Below are 25242 nucleotides of genomic sequence, written 5' to 3'. Positions count from 1 at the left end.
ACTATATTTTTTAGATTTTTAGTGTTTGGAAATTTTCCTGTTTTCATTCTATTATTGATTTTTAATTTTATTCCATTGTGGTCAGAGAACACACCGAATGATTTCAATTCTTTTAAATATGTTGAAGTTTGCTGTAAGTATTAGAATATGGTCTTTTTTTTATGTTTTTTGTGGTAACTTGAAAATAATGTACTTTCTGCTATTAATGAGTGGAATGTTCTATAAAGGTTGAATAAATCCTAAATTCTGTTAGTTGATAGCATAATCAGTGTCTTGTAAATTTGCCAGTTTTCTGTCCTTAAATTATTGAGAGAGAACTGTGAAAATTCCCAACTATAACTGTGAATATGTTTATTATTTCAGTTCTATCAAATTTTGCTTATTTTGCAATTCTTTTGTTAGGTGAATACACTTTTAGAATTGCTGTCTTTTTGATCCCATTAATGTCCCTTTTGTCTTTATATAGTACACCTCTGTATGTATGATAATTTTCTTTGCTCTGTAGTCTATTTCATCTTATATTCATAGAGTTATTTCTAACTCTCTAATATTTTCATAAAGTATTTTTTATTCTTTTAATTTTAATATGCCTATATTGTTATCATTGAAGTGAGGTTTTCTGATAGAATGTAGTTGGTAAAGCTTTTTAGTCTACTCTGCCAATATCTTTTAGTTGATTTAGGTCATTACATTTAATGCGATTATTTTGATTTATGTTCTCTATGGTTTTGTTTCTACTTGTTTTTTTCCTGCCTTCCTGTGGGTTACTTGAACATTTTCTAGAATTCTGTTTCGATTTATCTATAGCGTTTTTAAGTATACTTTTTTTAGCTTTTTTAGTGGGTTGCTCTAGGTATTACATTTTATTTACATTTCATAGTCTACTCATTTTATCATTTTAATGATTTAAGTAAAATATAAAAACCTTACCTCCCTTTATTTCCCATTTCTATTCCCTATTCACAATATGATAGTCTTAGATATTTCCCTTACAAATATTTAAAACCAATTATGTAGTGTAATAATTTTTGCTTAAACTATTAAACAATTTAGAAAGTGTTAGAGAAAAGGAAAATCTGTTGTATTTTCCTGTCTTCCTGCTTAATATGTCTTTTCATCATCTTCTAAGATCTGTCCCCCTTTTTATTTATTTACTTATTTACTTTAGAAATGATTTTCTTTTCTTTTTAGAGAAGCAGCCATTCTTTTAGGATAAGGCTTCTGGTGACAGTGGTTGTTGTCTTCCTTCAGTTGAAAATGTCTTTGTTTTGTATTCATTCCTGAAGGACAAGTTTTCTGGGCAAATGATTCTGGATTTTCAGTTCTTCTCTTTTAGCACTTGGAAAAATATGAGAAATTCACTGTTATTTGAATTATTATTCCTTATAGGTATGCTTTCATTTTTCTCTGTTGCTTTTAAGACTACTTTGTTTTCAGAATTTAATTATGACTTCTTTGGGAGTGGAGTCTTTGCATTTGTCCTATTTGATATTCACTTAGCTTACTGAATCTGTATTTTTATGTCCTTTGTCAAGTTTGATGGCTTTCTACTATTATTCCTTCTAGTATTTCTTCAGACTTGCCCTGTATACTCTTCTTCCAGGGCTTAATAATGCAATGTGAGATTTTTTGTTATAGTCTTACAGGTCCCTGTTGCTCTTTTTGTTCACTGTTATTTTTTCCCAGTCAATTTTCTCTGAATTGTTCAGACCCAGTAGTTTCTACTATTTTTCTTTTTCAGTTTGCTAATTCATTTCTTCCTCCCTATCCATTTTGCTACTGAACCCAACCACTGAACTTTTTTCCCCTTTTTTTTGGTTATTAATTTTCTGCTCTAAAATTGCCATTTGATTCTTCTGTACAATTTTTATTTCTTTGCTGAAACTTTCTTTTCCTTTGCTGAAGATTTTCATTTTTTCATTTGTTTCAAGAATATTTCTAGCCAGATGTGGTGGTGCATACCTATAATCCCAGTGGCTCAGGAGGATTGCGGGCTGGAAGCCAGCCTCAGCAACATAGTGAGGGCCTACGCAACCTAGTGAGACCCTGTCTCAAAATCAAAAAGGACTGGGGTTTTGTGTTCATTCGGTGGTTAAGCACCCTTGGGTTCAAGGTTCAATCCCTTCTACACACACATACACACAAACACACACACACATATGTGTATATATATGTATTTCTAATCACTCTGTCATGTATGCTTTAAAATATTTGTCAGATAATTCTAACATCTGTCATCTTGGTGTTTTCACCTATAGATTTTTTTTTTTTTCATTTGGTTTTAGATCCTCCTGCTTCTTGACATAACAAGTCATTTTTGGTTAAAGATTGAACATCGTTGCATCATGTTAGGAGACTCTGGATTCATTTAAACATTTATAACAGGTTTCTTCTGACACTGAGGGCAGGGCACCAGCACTTACTTGTTACTGTCGTAGTAGTTCGCATTTCCTACTTGGCTTCTGTTCACACCCCTGGATTTTGGGGTTTCTTGTGGCCACTGAGTAAAAGTGGGAGTCCCATTTTGCCACTGGTGTACTTCATCTTTCTGGAAGTGTAAATATAGCCTGTTCATTTTTGAGTAAACAGTGAATGATCAAGGCAATGTTTGGGATATTTGTTTTCTTCTTCTTTATGTCTATGTGTTCTAAATTTTCTAAAAAAGATTTTAGAAATAGATTGTTTTTGTACTATTTTTGTAATAAGGAAATGTACTCCATTTTAAAATTACTTAAAATCAAAATCATCCATGCTACACTATACTTTTTCACCAACCCTTTTCACAAGGTTAGTGGAGTTAGAAAGAATATTACATTAACACAATGTCATAGGTTATATTCCAAGAAGACTTCAAGATGGAGTTGTGGGAAATAACCATTGGACCTTCACCTGTGGAAAAGACAAGGATGAAAGCTGAGTGCACAAAGTCAGTCTGGATGCAGGCTTTAAAGGAAGCTCTGGGAGTAAGAGAGCCCTTTCAGGTTGATATATGCTGCCCTGAGATGAAGTTTTATACATCATGTTGTCTAGTTCTGGGTGTGGGCTCTGGGAAGACCATTACCTGGATGAGGGAGTCTCTGCAGCTGAGGCAGCTTCTATAGTTACTGCCAGCTGAAGGCTGTGAATGGGTCCAAGCCCTTCATTGAAGGAACATCCATATGGTATATCCCTATGTCTGTCCTATAAAGATGTTTCTAATGGGAAGTTGATTTGAGAACATCACTTCTTTTTTTCTTTTTTCTTTCTTTCTATTTATTTATTTATTTTTAAGAACATCACTTTTAATATCATTTTCTAGGTCTTGCTCCAAAAGACGGGAAGTGACAAAAGGTCACATAGTAATGACTCCCTTCCCAAGTATTTCTCCTCACAACCACCACTGTGATCTTTTCGAGGTACAAACATGATATGGTCACTCTTCAGCTTAAACTGCTTTGGTGACCTCTTGTTACACTAAAGACAATGGATCTCAAAGACATATAAGACATTTGCCTTTTTTCTTTCCCCAGTATCTCTCTTACTCCTCTCACCCTGCCATCTATGTCAGTCACCTTACTTTCTTCTTACCATATCATATGCTTCCTCTGCTTTAAAGACTCCACTCCAACATGGCAAAAGCTCCCTGTTATCTTTGTACTTACATGTGTATGGCAGACTTCAATTTTGGGACACCTGTTGATAATCAACCATCTTGTCTCATTGCACTTGCACCTGCAGAATTGCTACAATGGTGATGAATATTGCTGATAAAAATATTCTCCTTTGGGGGCTGGGGAGATAGCTCAGTCGGTAGAGTGCTTGCCTTGTAAGCACAAGGCCCTGGGTTTGTATCCCCAGCACCCAAAACAACAAACAAAAAATTCTCCTTTATCTGATAGGGTTATTGACTTGATGCCCCCGTTGATATTTCTCTCTGGAGGAAGAGGCCTATTGCTTTGAAATACTTAGGTATTTCTTGGTGAAATGTCAAGATAGAAAGGAAATGTAGAGAAAGTGCATGGGCAGATCCCCACTTCCACTTCACTTTGGTGGCATTTTTGTAAATTGTGGGTCTGTTCAGTCAACACCCTGCAAGTTGGATTAACTATGTTCATGATAAAGATTCCCTTCAAGGGATGAGGGAATATTAAAACAGGACTAGAAGGAGGACAAAAGATAAAGCCATGGTCTGCACAATCATGAGGTTAAGCTCTTTGTAACCTGAATAATCTAACCTCTGGCATAGCTGTAAATTTAGAACTTTAGGCCAAAGGTTTGGAAAAGAGTTTCCCAATTCCATTTTCTTCTACCCCATATGCTAACCACTCAAATTCCCAGGAGGCTTCCCCAAAGCTCCCCAAAAGCCTCTCAGACATTAACATGTATCTCTTTCTCTCCTACCTATGCCCATTATTCAGGTGTCAACTCCAAGGACATCTGAATTTCTGGTAGCTATTAGTTCTTCAGTATTGAAAATCACAAGTGGAATTTTCCGTCCACCCACCAGAGCAATGATGAAAGCCCCCCCACAATACTGGCACCCCACTGTTTCTCTCAGAATACCTGTTTATCACTTTCACCACTTCGGTGCACACATTTTTTTTTTCCTTCAGAGAAGATCCCTAAGTTTTTCTGTAAACCAACTTTGGTCCTCACAGATGCTAGTGTCATAGAAGAGAATTGGCCAAGAATTACAAGGTTGGGCAGGTTTCCTCCATCCAGACTCATACAGGTACGCATACTTCACACAGTCATTTTTCTCAAAACCAGTTTTTATCATATGTTGTTGAAAAATGTAACAATTTCCATAGACTCATGAATATGTCATTTTTTAAAAATTAATGAACAATGTAGCTGGGTGCGGTGGCTCATGCCTGCAATCCCAGTGGCTCAGGAATCTGAGGTAGGGAGATCATGAGTTCAGAGCCAACCTCAGGAACTTAGGGAGGCCCTAAGCAACCTAGCAAGACCCTGTCTCAAAATAAAATATAAAAAGGGCTGGAGATGTGGCTTAGTGGTTAATTATCCTTGGGTTCAATCCTTGCTATCAAAAAAGAGAAAACCAACAATGCAACTTTTTATGATAGAGATTTTTAAAATTTATAATCTCATTTATCTTCTTTTAAAAATTATTTTTAGATGTTGGTAGACCTTCATTTTATTCATTTATTTACATGTGGTGCTGAGAACCAAACCCAGTGCCTCACACATGCTAAGCAAGCACTCTGCCACTGAACCACAATCCCAGCCCCATAATCTTATTTCTAATGTGTAATAATTTAAAAATTTTTAGAATTACTTTCCAAATATACACATAATTTATGTAGTTAACTGCTACAGTATTTTGGGCTATATTATTATTATTATTAGTAGTAGTAGTAGTAGTAGTAGTAGTAGTAGTAGTAGTAGTATTTTGCAGTACTGGGGATCAAACCCAGGGCTTCATACATCAGACAAGTGTTCTACCTCTGAGTTACACTGTTAGCTTTCTATTATTTCTTAACCGTATATTTAAACACTTTCCATATTTCTGAATTCCACATGTTCTCTTTATGTAGAATTTTCATTTTATACTTTTTAAAAGATATTTTTCAGAATGGGTTTGTCATAGACCTCTCTTGTGCACATATAAAAAATAAGTGAAATAATTTGATAAAGTATTTCTAAAGCAGTGACAATGATATACAACTGCCCCTTAGCTGACAGTGATATAAAATCCATGTAATTTCAAAGATGTTAAAGTCACAATAATAAACTTTTGTGAACATGCCTTCTTGCTTAATATGGCAATTCCCACTCTGTTGAAACTTGTCTGCTTCTTACATCATGTCACTCCTTTCACCCTGTAAATTAGCACTGCCTGAATTTTATCATTCCTTTATTTTTCTCTGCTATCAGCAAATATGCACCACTGACTATTGTTTGATCTAGTTTTTGAATTGTTCTACAGATAAAATGCAATGGTATCTATTTTTTAAATTTATTCAGCATTGTATAAGACTCATCCATGCTAAGGTAAATAGCTACTATTGCTTTTCACTGCTGTATAATGGGCCCTGCAGACATATACCAGTTTTATCAATTATTCTGCTTGATGAAAATTTGACATCTTTTCAGGGTCTTGTTATTATAATGGTCTTACTATAAACATTCTACTATACCCTGGTAAGCATTTTTCAGAGTTTTTCCTAGGTATGTACATAGGTGGAAGGAGGATTGTTACGATTAGGTCAGGGATCAGTAAACTTTTTCTGTAATGAGCCAGACAGTAAATATTTTTAGACTCTGCCATCCATATAGTCTTTATGGCAACAAGGCAAATCTGTCTTTTCAATGTGAAAGCAGTCACAGATGGTGACTGTGCCTATGTTTCAATAAAACTTTATTTACAAACCCAGACAGTTGGCAAGATTTGGTTCTGAACATGGTCTGCCAATCCCTAATCTAGATAGAATTCCCTATCCCAGTTGCATTCTAATGCTACTATATCCTTTCCCTTTTTCCCCTCTGGGGTTATGAAGACTTTCTTTGCTGCATTTATGGACTGCACTGAATGTCCACATTCACAGACCTTCAGGAGAAAGGGAGGATGGCCATAGGGACATGAGGAGGGACATTCATCCCATAGTCTGTGACCTCCATGGTCTTAGAGAACCAAAGACAAGAAAGGGTTGAAGCTCTTGCCTCACACTGGCTCAGCTGCACTTCAGGGTGAGAGGTTCTACTTGCCCAGAGCATAGTCACAGAAGCCACTGTGAGGTCACTGCCAGGCTGTGGGATAGAGAAATTCAAACAGAAAAGAGCATTCTTTTGGAGTTGTGTGACCTTTATTATTTAAACTGCAATCAAGAAAACTGGAATTTGCTCACTGGGGATGCTTCTGAGCCCTTGATCTCGCAGCTTTCTGCTCTAGGTTCTATTTAAACGGATTTGGCTTCAAAGATGATCCTTTCCATCGTCTCAGATGTCACAGTACCAGTGATCTCTAGATCCTTGCCATCCTGGGCTCTCTCCACCTTCCTCTCTATGTTGTGCTTTTCTACCGTCTTGCTCACGATGTCTACCTCTCTATCACGTGCTGCAACGACTGTTTTTGAACTGGGCATAGCCATGAAGCTCCTCAAAAAAGAGCCAATTTTACTGGATTTCTTACTTAAGTTAATTGAACTAGTTGCAGATCGGCTCTTCACCACTTTGTGAGTTTTCCTGGACTCCTTGGTGGAGGAACTGTGGCTGGCACTTTTGTGCGATGAGCTGCGTCCCCTCCTGTGCCCTTTTTCTTTCCTGTCATCCTTTGTTTTTCCGTGGTGGTCAGATACAGATCGGTGGGAGGATGATTTCCGGCTCTTTTCCCTGCTTGTCCTGTGATGGCTTTCACTTGTTTTGCGGTGACGGGAACTTTTCCTACTGGCATGTTTGTCTTTCTTGTCCCTTCTTTCCTTTTTTTCCTTCCGGCCTTCTGTATTGGTCTTGGAAACCTTCTGGCTTCCATCTCGTTCACACATGTAGCCTTCGCTCTGCAAGGTTGATACTAGGGGCGCTGCCGCTGCTCCTTCACCTTTTTCTACCTTAGTTGCACTAGTTGTTACAGTACCGGCAAACACCACACTCATGCTGCTGCCTGGGGAGATGCTGATGGCTCCAGCCGAGGAGGTATGCGCAGTGGAAGTGCTTGCAGCACCCGCCAAGGCTACATTCACTTCTTCTGAAGAGACACTGGCAGCAACAGCTATGGCCTTGCTAGGCCCACCTTCTCCTGAATCCTTGGTGGCTGTTCCTGCCAGGGCCGCGGTTATTGGGCTGGAGCTCCCAGGCATGGTAGATGCGACACTTATAGCACCTGAGGTCGAACTGTTTGCTGCCCCTGATGTTGCTGCCCCTGATGTTGCTGCCCCTGATGTTGCTGCCCCGGCAACAGCCAAGCCACCTGTTGTCCCTGCTGCTGCTCCTTCTTGGGCAGATCCCAAAGTGCTGATGGAAGCTGCAAGAGCACCTTGGATTCCCTCTCCTCCAGCATAAGCAGAAGAGGTGGCTCCAGACAGCTCATGAAGTTTTAGAAGCCCAGAATCCTGATCCCCTTCTCCACGGATCTCTGAGGCCTATGCCAAAGGGAGGAGAAACAGGTGAGTTTGAGAAGGGGAGATCAGAATTGTTCGTTCCTTTTTCATCCTGGAGTTGAACAACTCAAGGGCTTATCATAGGAAGAACCTTTGCAACCATCAAGTCTAAGTTCCCATGTGTTACAAGGTTTCATCTACAGCATCTCTGCAAATAGTCACCCAGTTTCACTTCAACAGTTCTATTTCCAAAGAAAGCACAGATACAAGTCCCATCCCTGTACAATTTTTTTTACATATGTGTTTTGCAGATTTCTAGAAATGGGATTATTGGGTCAGGAGATACATTTCACATTTTGCTGGCTACAGAAACAATTTTTGCATGTGTGTACTCACAAGTGGGTTGTGTTGATTTAAAGAAAAATCAGTGCATGGTAATCACAGGGAGACAGACATGGTTCAGATGAAGGAAGTGCTTCCTATTTGCTAAAATGTACTACACTAAAAAGTTGTTCTCATCGAAGTAGAGTAGATTAGTGGTTATCAGAACCTGGGAAGGATATAGGGGAGGAGGGATATAGAAAGACTGGTTAACATGTATAGGGGTGCAACTGGACAAGAGCAATAGCTTCTAACATTCTACATTGTATCATGACTATAGTTGTCAGCAATTAGCTTTATATTTCAAAGTAACTGATAGAAAGGATTTTGGAGGATTTAGGAGTCTTATGCAAAGAAACATAAATGTCTAAGTGTTAGATATGCCACTTACCCTGATCTGATCATTACACATTGTATACAAGCATTGAAATGACATACTGTGCACATAAATATGTACAATTTTCACACCAACTGAAAATATATATTTAAAAAATGACCTTAACAAATGAGGCTGTCTGAGTTGAAGTATTAAGAGTTCATGAAGAGATTAGGCAATCAGGATGTCATAGAAGGGACTAAAACCCCGGGTGTGAGACAGAGTAGTTGATACATAAGGTCTCTGACAACCAACCGTATGGGACATTTCAGAGAAGCACTTGAACCTCCACTTTGAGATGCTCTCCCAAAGCACCCTGCCCTATTTTCCTGAGTCAACACCTACCACTAGGCTTTTGTCGTCCTCAGTATTTCCATCCCCAGTCTGAATTGTCGGGGTACTGCTGCAGCTCTCTGCCGGTGGCCTCAGAAGATAGACAAGCTTTTCCCAATAGCAGAAGAGGTCTTCTCGTACATCTGAAGAGGGACACAGCTGCAGATAAAAAGTCCGGCCTGTGGCAAGCTTCAGGCGCAGTTGTTGTTTCTCGCGATCGTGGATGGAGATCTTGACAAACTTCAAGGGAAGTAGCCTGGTGAGCTCCAGAGTCTTCGCGGACTTCCGACCTCTCCCCTTAATAGGCCGGCCACGTCTGGCATGCTCTTCACAGACTTTAGCAGGTCGGGCCAGGAGCATGACATCAGGTAGTGGGAGGATGGGGCTGGTGGAGGCGATGCCCACAGTCACCATACGAACTCGATTGTGAACATCGATCACCTCTCCTTTTTTGCTAATCTGGATAAAATCACTCTCAAACATGGGTGCGTACTTGAAAATGTCATACTCTCCTCCCTTGTACAGTTGTCGTTGCAGTTCCCCCATGGAGGTATTGAACACACCCATTGAACGGTAGCTGTGGGCTGTGTAGTAAGGTAACACACATTCACTACTCCTGGGCCTCTTCATTCCAGACATCTTCGCCAGCCACAATTTGAGTCCCTAAGAGAGAAGAGGGAGTGATGGCAGCTGCCCATCTCCCTGCAAGGCTTCTGTCTCCATCTCTTCAAACCACCTCATTTATCCTCTGCTGTCCTTTGTGACCTGTCACCATCACACACCCCTTTGTCCTGGCCTTTGAGCAGCTACTCCCTCAAGGCTGGGTCAACAGCCTGTCTGCAAACACACCACCACCTCCACAAGGGCAGGCTGAGCCTGCCAGGGTAGGCTGGATGTTCTTTTTAACAAAATGTTGGGATGCTCAATCCATGAAACCATTCTGCTTTTGTAAATATCTAGGTTGTATTTATTGTTTTGTTGGTACAGATACTCCTCAAGACCATCTTCCTGCAAATGTATTTTTGTTTCAGCTGAATTACTTTCTGATTTAAGATCCTAGAAGTAGACTGTGTGCTTGCCAAGAGCAGTGATTCCATTCCTCCGTGGGTAAAGTTTAAATCCTGGCTAGCACACAGTAGCTGCTGAACCAATAGTCCAAAGGGGCTGCTGCTACCTATCAGAACCTTAGAGTTACAGCAGTTTTCAGGATATAGACAGTTTTCTCAACCATTTTCTCATTTGAAGGAGGTTAATTTTTCAAAAACATAAGTTTCTGGTGAGGAAACAGAGGTTTTGGAGTCTTGCTCAGGGTCAGATTCTAACCCAGCACAGGAATCTACCCCAGGTCTTACAACTCAAGATGGAGCCTCAAGCTGTGTGGCTCTCTGTTATACTCTTGATGTACACAGATGTGGGGGTTAACAATGTTTGGGGACTTAACTGGGAACCAGGAACCTTAACCTGGGAACAGGAATTCATAGAGGTCCTGAATCACCATAGGATTTCCCATATTGGTATGCCTACTCCTTCACCCTTGATGTCTTTTCGATAAATCATTGACATTTTGTTTCTTTGAAAAGTTCTTCAGAGAAATTGTGGCAAAGACAACTTCCTGGAGTCTTTCTTTTTACTTAGCACAAGGTGATGAATCCAAATTCCCCCTCCCCCACTTAGAAAATTACTTCTGAAATAAATACACATCCCCCATACCCAGAGATTCCTATGTGGAGGTCTTAAAATGAACTTCAATCACAAAATGTTCTTTTTCATACCCCTCGTGTCTTGTGCAGTGCCTACCAAATTGCGACTTTTCAGTAAATTATGTTCATTGAGATTTCTATGTGGTCCCAAACAAAATATTTGTTCATTGAATTAAAATTCAATGAACAAATATTTTGTTTGGGACCACATAGAAAGGGAAATGCAATAATAAAGTTCTTTACCCCTGAAGTGCTAAAAAAATACTTTTTCTAAAGATATTGAGTTCCTTCTCCAAAGAAAAACAAAGCGTCTTCTGTTGTAGTACACCAAGGGATAATTGCTAAAAGTCAATGTTATTATATTAAAAAACAAATTTATTTTCCCTTTCTATATTTAATATATACCATATATTAATATTATTATTGTTATTATGTATAGGATACTCAACTATATATTCTTGGATGAATCAAAAAAGAGAGACACAATGATCATATTATTGAGAATTAACTATAAGCCAGGCATGCTAGCCACTTTACATTTTTAAAAATTTTAATCCTCACAATAGCCCAATAAAATATAGGTATAACTATTATCCCTATATTTTTGAGGGACAATCAAGGCTCAGAGAAGTTAAGCAACTCCACTGAGGTCACAAGAAACCAAAGGATATGGCCGTTCCAAAATATGGCAAAGGTTAAACTGTACTAGACTAAGTCACCCTAATAGAGCACAAATATACAAGTACTGTACAGAATAAATTTATCCATTCTTTCAGTTAATATTAAATGCATACTTTGTGCCAAACCCTGTTCTAGATTCTGAGAATACAGCAGTAGATAAAATAGACAAAAATCCTTGGTCTCATGGATATTTGTCTTGGATATAGACAGTAAACAAGTAAATTATATGGTATATTCCATGCTGGTATGGGCCATGGAGAAAGATGAGTAGGTATGAGGGATGGGAGTGTGTGCAGGGGAAGGGGAGGTGGTATTTAAGGAAGGCTCAATTACAAGTGTGACCTTCAAGCCAAGACATAAAAGAGGTCAGGGGAAAAGGCATGCAGATATCTTGAGGAAGATCAATCAGAGGACATAGCAAAAGGCCATCTCCCTGAGGCTGGTGAACACCGGGTATGTTTAAAGAACTCCAAGGAAGTGACAGGATATGAATGGAGTGAGTTAGGGAAAAGGTGGTTGGAGATGAAGCTAGCAGGCAAGTGGGAGATAGTAGAGGAGCAAATCACATGAATGGATCTTGTAGGCCATTGTAGTCTTTAGCTTTGCTCTAAATGAAAGATGATTTGACCTACATATAAAAGGATCTTTCTAGCTTCCATATTGAAAAGCATTGTATAGGTGCCAGGGGGACAGAAATGGAGACTGAGCAACTCATGCAAGATATGATGGTGGGAAGGTTGCAGTGGCAGTGAAAATAATGAAAAGTGACCAGCAGCTAGACTCATTTCAATTGAGGCAATTATTATGTTGAACAATTTTCAGTAAAATTAGTGAAAAAGTAAGTTATAAAATAGCACCCATGATATTTCATATAGGTCTGAATAAAAAACTGAGAGAGAGAGAGAGAGAGAGAGAATACACAAGAAACTAATAATAGGGCTATCTTAGGGCAACTTGTCATATGAGGGAAATAGCAGAATGGAGACTATTTTCTAGAGTATTCCCTTTCATACTTTTCAAATTTTGTTCCATTGTATATGCCACCTATATACAAATAATATTTTGAGTTCATAGATTTGAAAAAGTATTATACCAATAAAATATATTCTTAGAATATTTATTCATTGATTCAAGCCTTGTTATTAGAAAAGAAGTCAGTAAATAACTTCATTCAATTTAATTCTGATGCTAAATTTCAGAATTGGAGAACGAAATACAAAATAATGTTCAAACTCATTTTCTGATTTTTAAGACCTTGTGAAAATTCATCTCTTCTTTCAGAGTGTAAAATATGTCAGAATTTAAATCAATCAAGATATATTTATTGACTATCCACTCTGTGTCCACCATTATTTTAAGAATATTCAGCTTGTCAAAATATGTTTCAGACATTTTAAAACATAAATCTCATACAAATATATAATCCTAAGTCAAAGATTTAATTTAAATTAATCTGTGGAAGTTGAACCAACAGGATAAAGCTGGTTCAGAGGAGATTGAGTGGATAGGCACTAGCATCAGAGAAAGAATGGTGGCATAACATTGCCAAGTTAGATTCGAAACTGGTCAAATGTCTCCAGTACCATAAAATCATAACCTTGGGGCTTACCTTTTCTACTAATCTTAAATCATTTGCATCCATTCTGAATGGAGATCTACAAGTTATTGTAAAACTTCACAGACCAAAGACTTTAATTAGTAACACTTCTTGGGGTGTTGAAAATGTTCCAAAATTAAATTGTGATAGTTGCACAATTCTGGGAATGCACTGAAAATCACTGAACTGTACATTTTCAAGGGATACATTTTATATTACATGAAATATATCTCACCAAAGCTGTTAAAAATAATAGCAACATCAGTTTTGACTGACATGTTTTCTTCCTTCATTCTCTTAACTAATTAAATTATCCTTACACAGAACTTTAATATGACATTGAAAATACATGTTTCCTGCTTTGCATGTTTTATATGTACAAGTGTGGAATACCTTTTCTTAAAAGGAGTATGATGAAGTTTGTGTAAGCCCTGATCCTAACTAACTTCAGAGGATTTACAACTAGTAAGAGAACATAGACAGAAGCCACAGAGAAGATAAGAGAAGGGCAGATAAATACATGATAGGGTACTAATGGATGAGTTTAGTGAATGGTGAACCTAATAATATTTATCACTATATTTAGCCAGGGATAATTATTTTGTAAGAAGAAAAATGTCAAAACTACAATTTTTTAAAATGGAAATTGTCAAATTTATTATAAAATATATTTGTAGATTCTCCTGACATAGAATAGCCCATTTTTTAAAAGAACAAAGATGGTTTAATTACCTGATTTCAAGACTTAACACTATTTCTATCAAGAACCTCTGGAAGAAGCAATAAAGACAGACATATAGGGGGGATACATGGGTAGAGAGTCCAGAAATAGTTCCCCATGTCAATCAATTTTTAGCACAGCTCCCAAGATATTTAATATAATAGGATAATAACTTTTCAAAACAAGAAAGACAAAAGCAAATAAGAACAAAGACAAAAAACTTGACCCTGTATGACATTTTAAAAAATTACTTTTAATGAACCATAGGCTTAAGTGAAAGAGCTTAAACTATAAGTGTAGAAGAAAATAGGGAAAGTTTAAACTACAATTCTAAGGATAATTTTTTTTAGCATTTTAAATTGGCCCAAGGTTGAAGAGATTTGAAGAATGAAAATACAAGCTGTACTTAGTGAATGAGATACTGAGTATATACAGACATGTAAAACTACAGTCACTGAAGACCACCTGTACATTTATGGTGGGAAGAAGTTTCACGTCAATACCTTTTGTTTCCCATGTATTATTTTGAACAGCAAGGCAGAGCGACAGCTGTGTATAGCATTTTCAGTGAGTATGCAGCCTGGTGAGGGGAGATGTTATGAGCTGGGCAGGATGTGAGGGTGGGGAGATTTCCATACTGTATACAATATGTGCCTGCTGGGTAAAACCCCAGGTCTAAAATAAATCCACAGTGCGTTTATGTTGATTGCCACAAGCCAAGGTGGCGTGGGATGAGCTGTGGTTTGCTTTGGGCACCTAGGACTTCAGGAAGCCAACTTGATTTCTGCCTTACCTTCTGATGACAGAAAAGACCCACAAGCAGAGAAATCTTCCCCTGTGGCCCAGTATGCAAATCAGCTTGCTCCAGCCTTAGCTTAAAAGGAAAATGAGCTGGTATACATCAAAGAAGTCAGAGAGGCGATTCAAATAATTTTATTTCTCAACATTATGATCTACTAGTGTCCCCTCTCCTCCCCACTCCAGTCCCCTTCATCTACCCTGCTCTATTTAGCCCTACTCTGAACCAAAATCTTTTTCTGCTCATCACAGTCTTAGAACAATTTCCCCCTCTCCTCTTATTTGATGCCGTTCATAAATTGTGAGATGTCCCACCTCAGTTTATGTATTTATTTCTTTGCTGTTGCACTGAAGAAGAGTGCAACTAAACACATACACACAAATAATAAAACAGTTGTCACTTAAAATTGAAAATAAAGATCAGAAGCTACATAGAGGTAGAGGGAAGTAAGTGTTTCGGGAACTGAGATAAAATGATATTGCGAGCAAATGTGAAATTTACCTGGAAAAATAAAAAATATTAACCTTGATTATCTCTGAGAGATGAGATTAGAAGGGATTTTTAATTATATTTGCTGATCTGATTTTTCCTTAAAGAAATATATCACTTTTGAAACCAGTTGTAGATGTATTTCAAAAAATAACTCTGAACTTCTTAGCCACCTCAATTATCACTGTCTTCTAGTCAGTCCAGTGATTTCAGGAAAAGGACATCTTTTTCTTTTAAATTAGAAACAAAAAAATGTTTTCCAACAATTTTATCTTTGAAATTATAAAAATATAAAAGTGAAACATCTCTCTACCATCCCAAGTTCCATTGCTGGAAGTTTGATAATGCAAACTTCCTTTTTGGGTACCAGGGATTAAACTCAGGAGCACTCGACCACTGAGCCATATCCCCAGCCCTATTTGTATTTTATTTAAAGACAGAGTCTCACTGAGTTGCTTAGTGCCTCACTTTTGCTAAGGCTGTCTTTGAACTAGTGATCCTCCTGTCTCAGCCTCCCAAGCCTCTGGGATTACAGGTATCACTGTGCCTGGCTTGATAATGTAAATTTCTTGATATTGCCTTGTGCACCTACATATTTAATCTAGACACAAAACATTTATAATCTAAGAATTAATTGTGCCATACATGTTGTCTCTACCTGTTCTATCTTAACAATATTTCTTGCACTTTTCTAGGATGATACATTATAAATATATTTTATTCACCTTCATGACTATATTAATATTCTCCTGTATGAATGCACCATAGATTATGTACCTAGTGTTTAACCAACGGTGCATTATTAGGTAGTTTCCATTATGAAAAACACTGAAGTGACTGGCATACCCCTTGTAAATCTCAGTGACTTAGGAGGCTGAGGCAAGAGGATTGCAAATTTGAGGACAGCCTCAGCAATTCAGTGAGACCCTCAATAACTTAGCCAGACCTTGTCTCCAAAAACTGTTGAAAAGAGCTGGAAATGTAGCTCATGGCGAAGCACCACTGGGTTCAATCCCTTGTATCAAAACAAACAAGCAAAATCACTGCAGTGAATATTTGATACAGATAACTTCTCTGTACTCAAGCTTTTTCATTGGCATTGTAGTTCAAGAAGGAATAAGGATTTGTCATTGTTGTTTTCAAAGAAACTGACTGTGGATGGTTAATCTGAATTGTCCAATTGATTGTATTAAGAATTGCCTGAGACTAAGAGGCTTCTGGGTATGTCAGTGAGGGTGTTTCTAGGAATGATTGACATGTGGGATACAAACTAAGGGGGGCATCACCCTAAATGTGGGCAGCACACTCCAAAAGGTTGAGAACCTGAATGGGAAAAAAGAAAGGTGGAAGAACAAGGAAACTGATTAGGATGCAAGCTCAATTCTTCTTGAGAGGTTGCTTTGATTGCTTCTGTGATCTAAAGACATTAGATTTCTGCTCCTTCACTCTTCCAAAGCAGACTGACCAGTGACTCACCAGGGAGTTTCCAGGCCTTTGGTCCTGCATCATTGATCCTTCTTCCAAAGCTCCAGCTTCTTGGACTAAACAGCTACTGGTTCCTTCAACTCTCTAGCCTTCAGGTGGTCATTGTAGGTCTATGCAGCTTCTGGTTGTGTAAGCCAATCTAATAAATCTCCTTTTATAATCACATATGTATGGAGATATATATATATATGTAATATGTGTATGTATATATGATACATATGAATGTGTGTGTGTGCATGTGTGTGTGTCTAATACATAGGCTGACTAGTGCCGAGGCTATGTAGTGACTGGAATGTTCTAGGTACTAATTCTAAAATGTATATTAATATACCAGTTCAGTTTGGATGGAAATCACAAGGAAATAAAGAACTTTAAAGCCCCATCATAGGAGGACATTTGAAGGATCTCTTTGGTTTGAACACAGGGTTCAGGAGTTATATTAAGAAGTACCTTTGCTTATCCATAGGGGCTACCTTCCATCCCAAAGAGGACTGGAGCTGTAGAACCTCAAATGATAAGGTATTCATGGTAGTCTTTAGGTCCCAGTTAGGGTGCAATCATTCATCAGTGATCATGTATTCACCTTCCTTAAGTGGCAATACTCCGGGGCTCCTTGGAGAACTGAACCACCGCTCCACTAGTCGAGGGGTTTGCAGAGGGCTGAATCAACCCAACCCCCAAAGCCAAGGGTGGGTAAAGACCTAAACTGGACTAGTAAATATTCCATTGCCTTGGGTACTGATTGGGTACTTGTGAGCATATCACTGAAGCTAAGGCAGTGATGCACAATATTGGACTTTTTCTGGAACTAGGAGGAGAGAAAATCCAGTTCCACTGGTAAAATGGCTAGCAGCCATTTTGCTGCCTTGGAGTAAAACCTGCTGGAGTGTGAAGCTGGCACAGAACTGAGGAAGCATAAGCACAATTTCTGATGTCATTGCTTAAGCATCTGGATCCAGCAGTACTTAAGCTGACTGAATTCTTTTCTTTGATATAAGATGTTAAATGAGGCTTTCTGAACTCATCTTCTTTTGAGGCTCCAAAACCTTATAAAAATATAATTAAAGGAATTAAGTACTTCTGTATCCTAAAGCAGGGTGCTAAATCATTCGCAGAGGCACAACCTGTTGTGCCAGTCATAGTGCTCACCCAACTCCAGCCTTTAGAAAACATGGCTTGAGAAAGAGTTTTTGGTGTGCTCAGCATTTTTTCTCACCACCATCCTAAGGCAAGGAGAATGGAAGCTTGCATTCACCAGAAGCCAAGTGACACGAACTTCAAAGGACGACTCAGTGTGCCTTGTATGAGTCTCAAAGAGTCTTAGAAATGCAAGGAGAGTGTCTAAATCCCAGAATGCTGATGAAGTGTGGTGGAAGAGTTGCTTATTTGAAGTCAGTGGGAGAAGGAATTGTACTTGGAACAAGTGGTACATCCATCAACAGCAACGGCAGGAATGTCCTAGTCTTCGATTAGTCATGGGAGGGAAAAGTGGCACGTGGCTCATTTTTGAGGTACTTTCATCCAAGGCAACCTAGTGGGCAATGGAATCTAAAACAGAGTCAGAGGGCAGGGTGAGGCAGACCTGCAGAAGCCCAAAGGTTGGAGGTTGGTTTCATTGGCCAGGAAGAGTGGCATCTCTTCTATATGGTAACTTCTATATGATAACTTCTAACAGTTATCAGAGCCCTCGGTGGAATATTGAAAACAAAACACATGACAGACATTTCCCATGAAAGAAAAGCAGAAATTTTTATATCCATCATACCCTGAGGGCATCAACTCCAGATTACTTCGGTAACTTCATTGAACATTATGCTCTATGCTTCTCTTCTCTTTCTTCCCTTCAGCCTAAGACTAAAGGGCAGATCAGGAACCAAGTTAGTTTGTGGGGAAGGAGGAGTTAGATGTAGTGGGAAAGACAACAGGCCTCAAATTCCAAAGTAGACTCGTGATGACATTGAAGAAAAACATTCAGTTGAACATGTGCTTGGAGTTTTGATTAGGGTACTGAACTAGACTGGCTTTTCTTAACTTTTTATTATGGAAACTTTGAAACATACATCAGTGTGAAGAGAGTAGACTAATAAACTCCCATGTATCCATTACCCGACTTGAGCAATTGTCAACTCGAGAACTTTTTTCATCTCTCCCCCTACCTATTTCTTCCACTCCACTGGATTGTGACAAAGCAAATCTCAGATATTTGATTATCTCAACAATAATTGAGTATGTTTCTATGTAAAATAAGTGCTCTGTAGACAATAGTGTCATTATCACACCTTAAAAAAATGAATAATGGTTTCTTGGTATCACCAAATCTCTAGTCAGCATTCAGACTTTCCCAGTATCTCATGCAGTCTTTATGCAATTGATTTGTTTAACTCTGAATCCAAATGAAATCCCCCTGTATTTTATATATCTTTTAAAGTTTCTTGTAATCTGTAGGTTCCCTTACAGTTTATCTGTTGCAGTTACTAGGTCCTTTTTCCTTCATGTTCTGAGTATACAGTTACATCTCTGTTATGTTGGGGGCCATGTTCCTTTATCGCTTATATTTTCTACAAACTCAAATTTAGATCTAGAGGTTTGATTAGATTCATATTTGTTTTTTATTTTTCTATTAGCATGACTTCTCATTGGGTGGTTTTGTGTACTCCCTATTGGGTGATCTCAGGAGAGGTCAGCATCTGGTTGTCCCTCTTGTGCTGTGAGAATATTCAGTGTGTCACAGGGTTGTCAGCTTTGTGAAGCTATTGTACATCTTCCTATCAGCTTTTTAGTAATGACTTAGCAACCTCTGATGATTATAACCCACTGTTATTAGGGTTGCAAAATAGCAATGCTCTGTCATTCTGTCTTCATTAATTTGCTCTCTAAAGGACTTCACCTCATTACATATTTGCTGACTAAACTAAGATACAGTCTTTACAGAGACTAAGAAAATATGTTTTACCTTTTTGTTTCCAGTTTTCAGAATAAGTTTATCTTCTCCACCCTCCAAAAGTGATCAATGGGTTGGATTTTTTAATTTTAATTTTATTTTTACTACTGGAGATTGAACCCAGAGGTGCTCTACCACTGTACTACATCCTCAGCTCTTTTTATTTTTAATATTAGTGTGGGCTCACTAAGTTGCTGGGGCAGACTTTGAACTTGCAGTATCTCCTACTTTAGCCTCCTGAGAAGCTGGGATTAAAGGTGTGCACCAACATACCTGGCTAGAATTTTTTTTTTGTTTTTCACTTGCTTCGTGAACTCATAATTTCAACATTTTTATTGCTCTTCAATTCTTTGTAGATAGTATTCATTTTGATATCCAAATTCTTCTATCTTTGGGCAGTAAGAACTTCTTGAATTTGTCTCTGAAAAACTGAACTTTTAAAACCATAACTAAAAAGAAATTATTTGGGCTGGGGTTGTAGTTCAGTGGTGGGGCACTTACCTGGCACATGTGAGACACTGAATTCGATCTTCAGCACCACATAAAAATAAATAAATAAAATAAAGGTATTATGTCCATCTACAACTATTTTTTTAAAAAGAGATTATTTTTCATTAGCATGACAGAGAAAATATTGAATCTTCTTAAATTATGCTTAAGAGTAAATAGAGACTAATCCCAGGAAGTGATTTTGAAGACTCTAGGAGAGAGAAAACAAATTTATGATTGTATTCCATAAAGACAACAAAATAAAAGACACTATTGCAACAGCTCCTGATGATATTTTGCTTTCCCAGGTGAGAACAATGTGAAGGCTATAAATCTTTTAACCTGAACCAAACAGGTATAAATCTACCTTTCCCAAAGGAGTTTATAATATAATTTGAGAAGGTAGTGCATGGCATTAGATAGAATCAGTTTCCCACAAGTGAAAGAAACCTCAAAATAGCAGGATCTTAGTAAATAGTTTATTTCTCTTTGTATTAAAAAAGGTGACCCAGGGTTAGCATGGAAGATCCATGGTCATCAGGACCCCTGGCTCTTTCTAACATAGACATCATTTTCCTCAACATGAAATTTCTACCGCATGATATAAGATAGCTGCTCCCACCCCAGCCATCACCTCAACTTTCTAATCAATAGGAAGGAGGAAAAAGTGAAAGAAAATGATTTGAAGATTTTTATTAAGGGCATTTCTACTTGGCTATATTTTGATGGTCAGAAAAGAGTCATATGACTATGCCTCATTACCAGGGAAGCTGAAAAATGTAGTCTTTATTCTACCTGGCTAGATCTCCAGACGACCTTTAGGAAGTCAGGAAGTTCTTATCCTAAGAAGGAGAGAGGAGCAGGTATATGAGGAAAACAACAATCCCTGCTTCAAGCCCATGTTCAGAAAAAAAAAAAAAAGGTACCTCTATCATTCTTGTGCACTGTGCTTCCATATGCATGTCTTAAAATCTCAGAATCAAGAAGTCATTCAAATATCCCCTTCTTCCCTCCCTAGTATCTTGATTATGCAGGGAATTCTGAAATAGGAAATAAAATTAGACTATATCGTTAAAAGATAGTTGCCATTTAAAAATACACTTTTGAAAGTCCTACTCCTTTACAGCAGTAATGACCATTTTCTTTCATTATTTATCCCTATCCAGTACATGCCACCTCTGCTTACACTGAAATTTCTTTGTATTTAAGTTCATGGTAGAAGTACGTCTCACATACTACACCTCAACAATGTTCCGACTCTAAGGCAAAATAGATGACTGTCAGAACTCAGTATTCAGAGTGTGTGGCATTCACTTCTCAAAGGACCTAACAAAGAGGCTAAGGATAAGAGAGGGCAAGAAGCTTACTTCAGGAAAAACAGCTTAGTAAGTGACAGAGCTGGAATTCCAGTACAAGTTCTTCTGTTTTCAGAGCTCATGCATCCTTCATTATGCTGTGCTGGCAAATTCACTTATTTTCTGTTCTTCCACAAAATTTTAGGAAACAAAAACAATCATCTATATGTAGCACAGAGAAACTCTATGGGTTTTTATTTAAAGTTTAAAAGACTTTAATTTAAATTTTAAAAATAAACTTCCAATCTATTTCTGCTAAGAGTTTTATGCTCGTTTTCTCTTTGAATTGCCCACCCCAATTTAGTGATAATCCATTCAACACATTTTCTCAAATATACTTTTCATAAGGGTTTGTTGCTGAGCATATTGTGATGAGTAAAACCACACATATCCCTTACTCTTGCAGAGTGTCTAAACTAGTGCATGTGTCCCTGGAGAAGAGATGTCTCTGGAGAAGGGTTCAAAGAGTTCCCAGAGAGGAAGGGGGAATTCAACTCAGGATGAGCAGGTTTCCTGTCTTATGTGATGGAAATATTTTCAGTAGGAGCCAGACAAAGGTATAGACAGAGGTTTATTTAGGAAGTAGATAAACATTTAGGAGAATGTGAGCCATCTGGAGAGAGAGAGAAGCCCCTCTGTGGGTTGGGGTCCAGTATTTATAGAAGGGCTGTAATTAGGATGGACAGGACATAGAGCAAGGTGGAGCCACAGAAATTTTTACGTTTTTCCTACTCTCAAGTATTTTCTTTATTTTACGAGGGTACAGGCCAAGGACATGTCACTCAAGATTTACAACTGTGCTTTCTGCATCTTAATGGCTTTTGGGTGTTTTCTTTGAGACTCAGTATATCTCTCTTAATCTTAGATCCCTATCTCAAGTGAGGAGACAACCCAAAGTCATCCTCCAGACTCATGATTAATGCTGTCCTGAGGGGTATGAAGAGAAAGGTAGAAGGCGCCTTGTTGTGATTGGTGAATTTGACTTAGGAAAACCAAGAAGGATTCCCTGAGGAAGTATGGAGGGTGGGAGGCTGAGGCTGGCAATACAATTCAGAGTTAACCAGGAAAAGCAGAGGCAAAAAGACATTCTGAGGCAGAATGCACAGTATATGTGAACTGGTATAAGAGGCGTGCAGAGAGGGCTGGGGGCAGGGGCAGGCAGGAGACTGGGGTGAGAACCTTTGAGCAAGAAGAGAGGTGAGACTGACAGAAGAGTCAAAGAGGAACCCTGCAGTGCCTTGCAGAGGGACACTGTTATCCCCCTTCACAGATGAAAAATCAGGAGTTCCATGTCCTAAGCCCAGAACATACAGGTTATATGGCAAAGGGAAATTAAAGTAGCAAACAAAATGAGGTTGCTAATCTGCTGACTTAAAACAGGACTTTCCTAGATGATCCTAGATTGAATCGGCCCAGTGCAATCATGAAGGTCAAAAGTGGAGGAGGAAGGCAGAAGAAGTTTCTAAAGAACTGAACCTGTGGCTGTTGGCTGTGAACCAGAGGAGTATGGGTGCTCCTTAGAAGCTGAGAAGGATTTTCCCGTAAAGATCCTGGGAGAGGGTCACTGCTCACTGACACTTTGACTTTAGCCCAGTAAAACCCATTCCAGACTTCTGAACTACAATATTGTGAGGCAATGAATCTGTTACTTGGAGTCACAAAGTTCGTGGCAATTTGTTACAGTAGCAACAGGAAATTTACACCCAAGCTGTGCTTCATGGGCTCCAGAGCCCACATTCTTAATTCCTGTGCTGGATTTCTAACTATTGGGTGGGCTAAACAAGGAACTATAACAATTAGCATCAATCAGTAATACAATTTTGAGTCTGTTTCTTCAAACATCATTTCCAAACCATGTAGTAAAGGGTGAATATATATTTTTATACGTGCCTCTTAGTTTTGTGAATTTCGAAAGGATGTGGTTATGGTCTTTGACATCAGAGAACAAGCTCCGCAAGCTGACTGAAGGTTGATAAAGTGATAACGTTGGAGGCGAGGTGCCTCTGAGCAGCTCTCTGAAGATCAACCGCCTGCTGGTCACATTCCTTTCCCGGAGGCTGTTTGCTCTGGTTGTGCTAAGGGGTGATGCCTTAGACGCATCACTTTTCAAGAACTGGATCATGAACAACTTCATCCTCCTGGAAGAGCAGCTAATCAAGAAATCCCAACAAAAGAGAAGGACTTCTCCCTCTAATTTTAAAGTCCGATTCTTTGTTTTAACCAAAAGCAGCCTGGCATACTTTGAGGATCGTCACGGGGTATGTGAGACTTTCTTTTGTCTTTTTTTATATAGCATGTTGCATTTGGAGTTTGCTGGCTCTGAAAAATATACATGGAATAAAATAGAACACATGGAACCCAAGCATGCTGGGTGTAACATGCAAAGAGCACAGTAAGAGTAATCAGTGGAGAATATGGAAAGGAATCAAGAGGTCAGATGTCGTATTTGGTGATTTCACTTCCAAAAACTACAAGTTTTACATTCATCAGCCTTTTTCTCCTACAAAATAATATTTCATATGGCAAATATTATGACTGAATAGAACTTCAACTTTGTATGAAATACACTACATTCTATGGGACACAGATTAGTACTTGGTGGAACCTCAGGAATAATTTAGTTCAACATTTTTATTTTACAGTAGAAGAAATAGTACTTGGAATGGTTAAGTGACAGATCCAGTATTAACATGTTTACAAATTCAACTCTACTGGTCTCAATGGACATCTCTTTTCTGATATCTTGAAATTATGTTCCCCAAGCATTTAATAGTCTAAAATTTGCAAGGTACAAGGCAAACCTCTTCATCCCTTGGAAAACTTCACAGGACACTAGGGGTATTGAGCCACAGTGTTTTGCCCGCATCCTGGTGGTTCTTACATAGGGGATAGTGTCTGCTTAGCCAGGCCAGTCTTTCTATATCTAGAGACATTCTCATATTCCATAGCATCTATAATTACAGAAGAAAATTCAATGAACACAACAATGTACTTTGGCAGATAAAGCGCTGGGTGAGGTATCAGGAGACCAGACTCTGCTTCTCACTAAGTGACTGAGTCTGGGCAAATGTCTGCCTCCTGGGTCAGGATTTCTTTCTAAAATTAAAGGATTGGAAATATCCTACAAAATTTCTTCCTTCTTTAGAAATCTTTTGTTTCTATTTAGTGACTCTTGTTTAGCCCTTCCCAGCAATTCTTCAAAGCATATTTGGAACTTCTTGTTATATCTTTATATTGTTTTTAGATCACTAGAAAGAGAGGGCAGAGAGTATCACTTATATTTTACTGAAGGGGAAACTGTACTAGGTGCTTGATGGTCACTTAGAGACAAAGGTGCTCTGAATCCCTGTTGGCGTATGACCTAGCAGTTGCAAGAATGAGTCTGGAGTGTTTGGAGAGTAAGGCTTTCAAATGTTCAGTGAAGTGAAGTCCAGACGAGGTGTCTGGCCCTGGAGTCAATGGATGCCTGGGTTTTTTTGTTGTTGTTATTTTGTTTTTGTTTGTTTGTTTTTAATTCCAAGTTTTCATGTCCATTGCTGCCATAGGTGGACACAATATCTTTATTTTATTTTTATGTGGTGCTGAGGATGGAACCCAGGGCTAGGCAAGTGCTCTACCACTGAGCCACAACCCTAGCCCAGCCTGTTTTGTTTTGTTTAAGTTTCAGACGAAATATCATTGCCTTGTTTTTATAAAAGAATTGCTCACCTTCTGCAGACTCTTACTGATATTTTACCAATCACAAATCACATGGAATTACCTGTGAGCAAAAGCCTGTTGGTAGGTGACCAGGAGCCAAGTTTTGAACTTGAGGGATTCATTGTACAGAGCTAACACATAACACATCACATAACATCAG

General features: G+C 38.4%; 2 protein-coding genes and 2 long non-coding RNA genes across 7 annotated transcripts in view; 1 reads left to right on the top strand and 3 right to left on the bottom strand.

Annotated features, from left to right (window-relative positions):
* Positions 1 to 6686: 6686 nt before the first annotated feature.
* On the bottom strand, positions 6687 to 9765 carry GARIN3 (golgi associated RAB2 interactor family member 3; the record flags this gene model as incomplete). Its single annotated transcript, XM_079143434.1, has 2 exons — positions 6687 to 8078; positions 9139 to 9765. 2 exons carry the CDS (start codon positions 9763 to 9765, stop codon positions 6900 to 6902), a joined length of 1806 nt encoding a protein of 601 aa, XP_078999560.1. The 3' UTR covers positions 6687 to 6899.
* Positions 9766 to 18545: 8780 nt separating this feature from the next.
* LOC306663085 lies at positions 18546 to 23414 on the bottom strand. Its single transcript, XR_013764344.1, has 3 exons — positions 23274 to 23414; positions 20955 to 21068; positions 18546 to 20870 (listed from the first exon to the last, which is right to left on the bottom strand). It is a non-coding gene; the product is annotated as an uncharacterized lncRNA (long non-coding RNA).
* Positions 23300 to 25242, top strand: part of ITK (IL2 inducible T cell kinase) — a 61314-nt gene continuing 59371 nt past the window's right edge. The window contains exon 1 of one of the 2 annotated variants that reach the window (XM_079143432.1): positions 23300 to 23641. In XM_079143432.1, coding sequence (XP_078999558.1) covers positions 23504 to 23641 — 138 coding nt within the window. In that variant the 5' untranslated portion in view covers positions 23300 to 23503. The remainder of the gene's footprint in view (positions 23642 to 25242) is intronic. The other variant, XM_079143431.1, reaches the window with a different exon arrangement.
* Positions 23577 to 25242, bottom strand: part of LOC306663084 — a 27349-nt gene continuing 25683 nt past the window's right edge. Inside the window, exons 4-5 of one of the 3 annotated variants that reach the window (XR_013764341.1) lie at positions 24185 to 24334; positions 23577 to 23702 (exon numbers count right to left, since the gene is read on the bottom strand). This is a non-coding gene — a long non-coding RNA (uncharacterized lncRNA). Of the gene's footprint in view, positions 23703 to 23807; positions 24335 to 25242 lie in introns of those variants that run through there. The other 2 variants (XR_013764342.1, XR_013764343.1) reach the window with 2 other exon arrangements.

This window comes from Sciurus vulgaris, assembly GCF_902686455.1.
Source record: "Sciurus vulgaris genome assembly, chromosome: 6".
Taxonomy (NCBI): Eukaryota; Metazoa; Chordata; class Mammalia; order Rodentia; family Sciuridae; genus Sciurus; species Sciurus vulgaris.
This window is presented reverse-complemented; position numbering and strand designations above follow the sequence as displayed.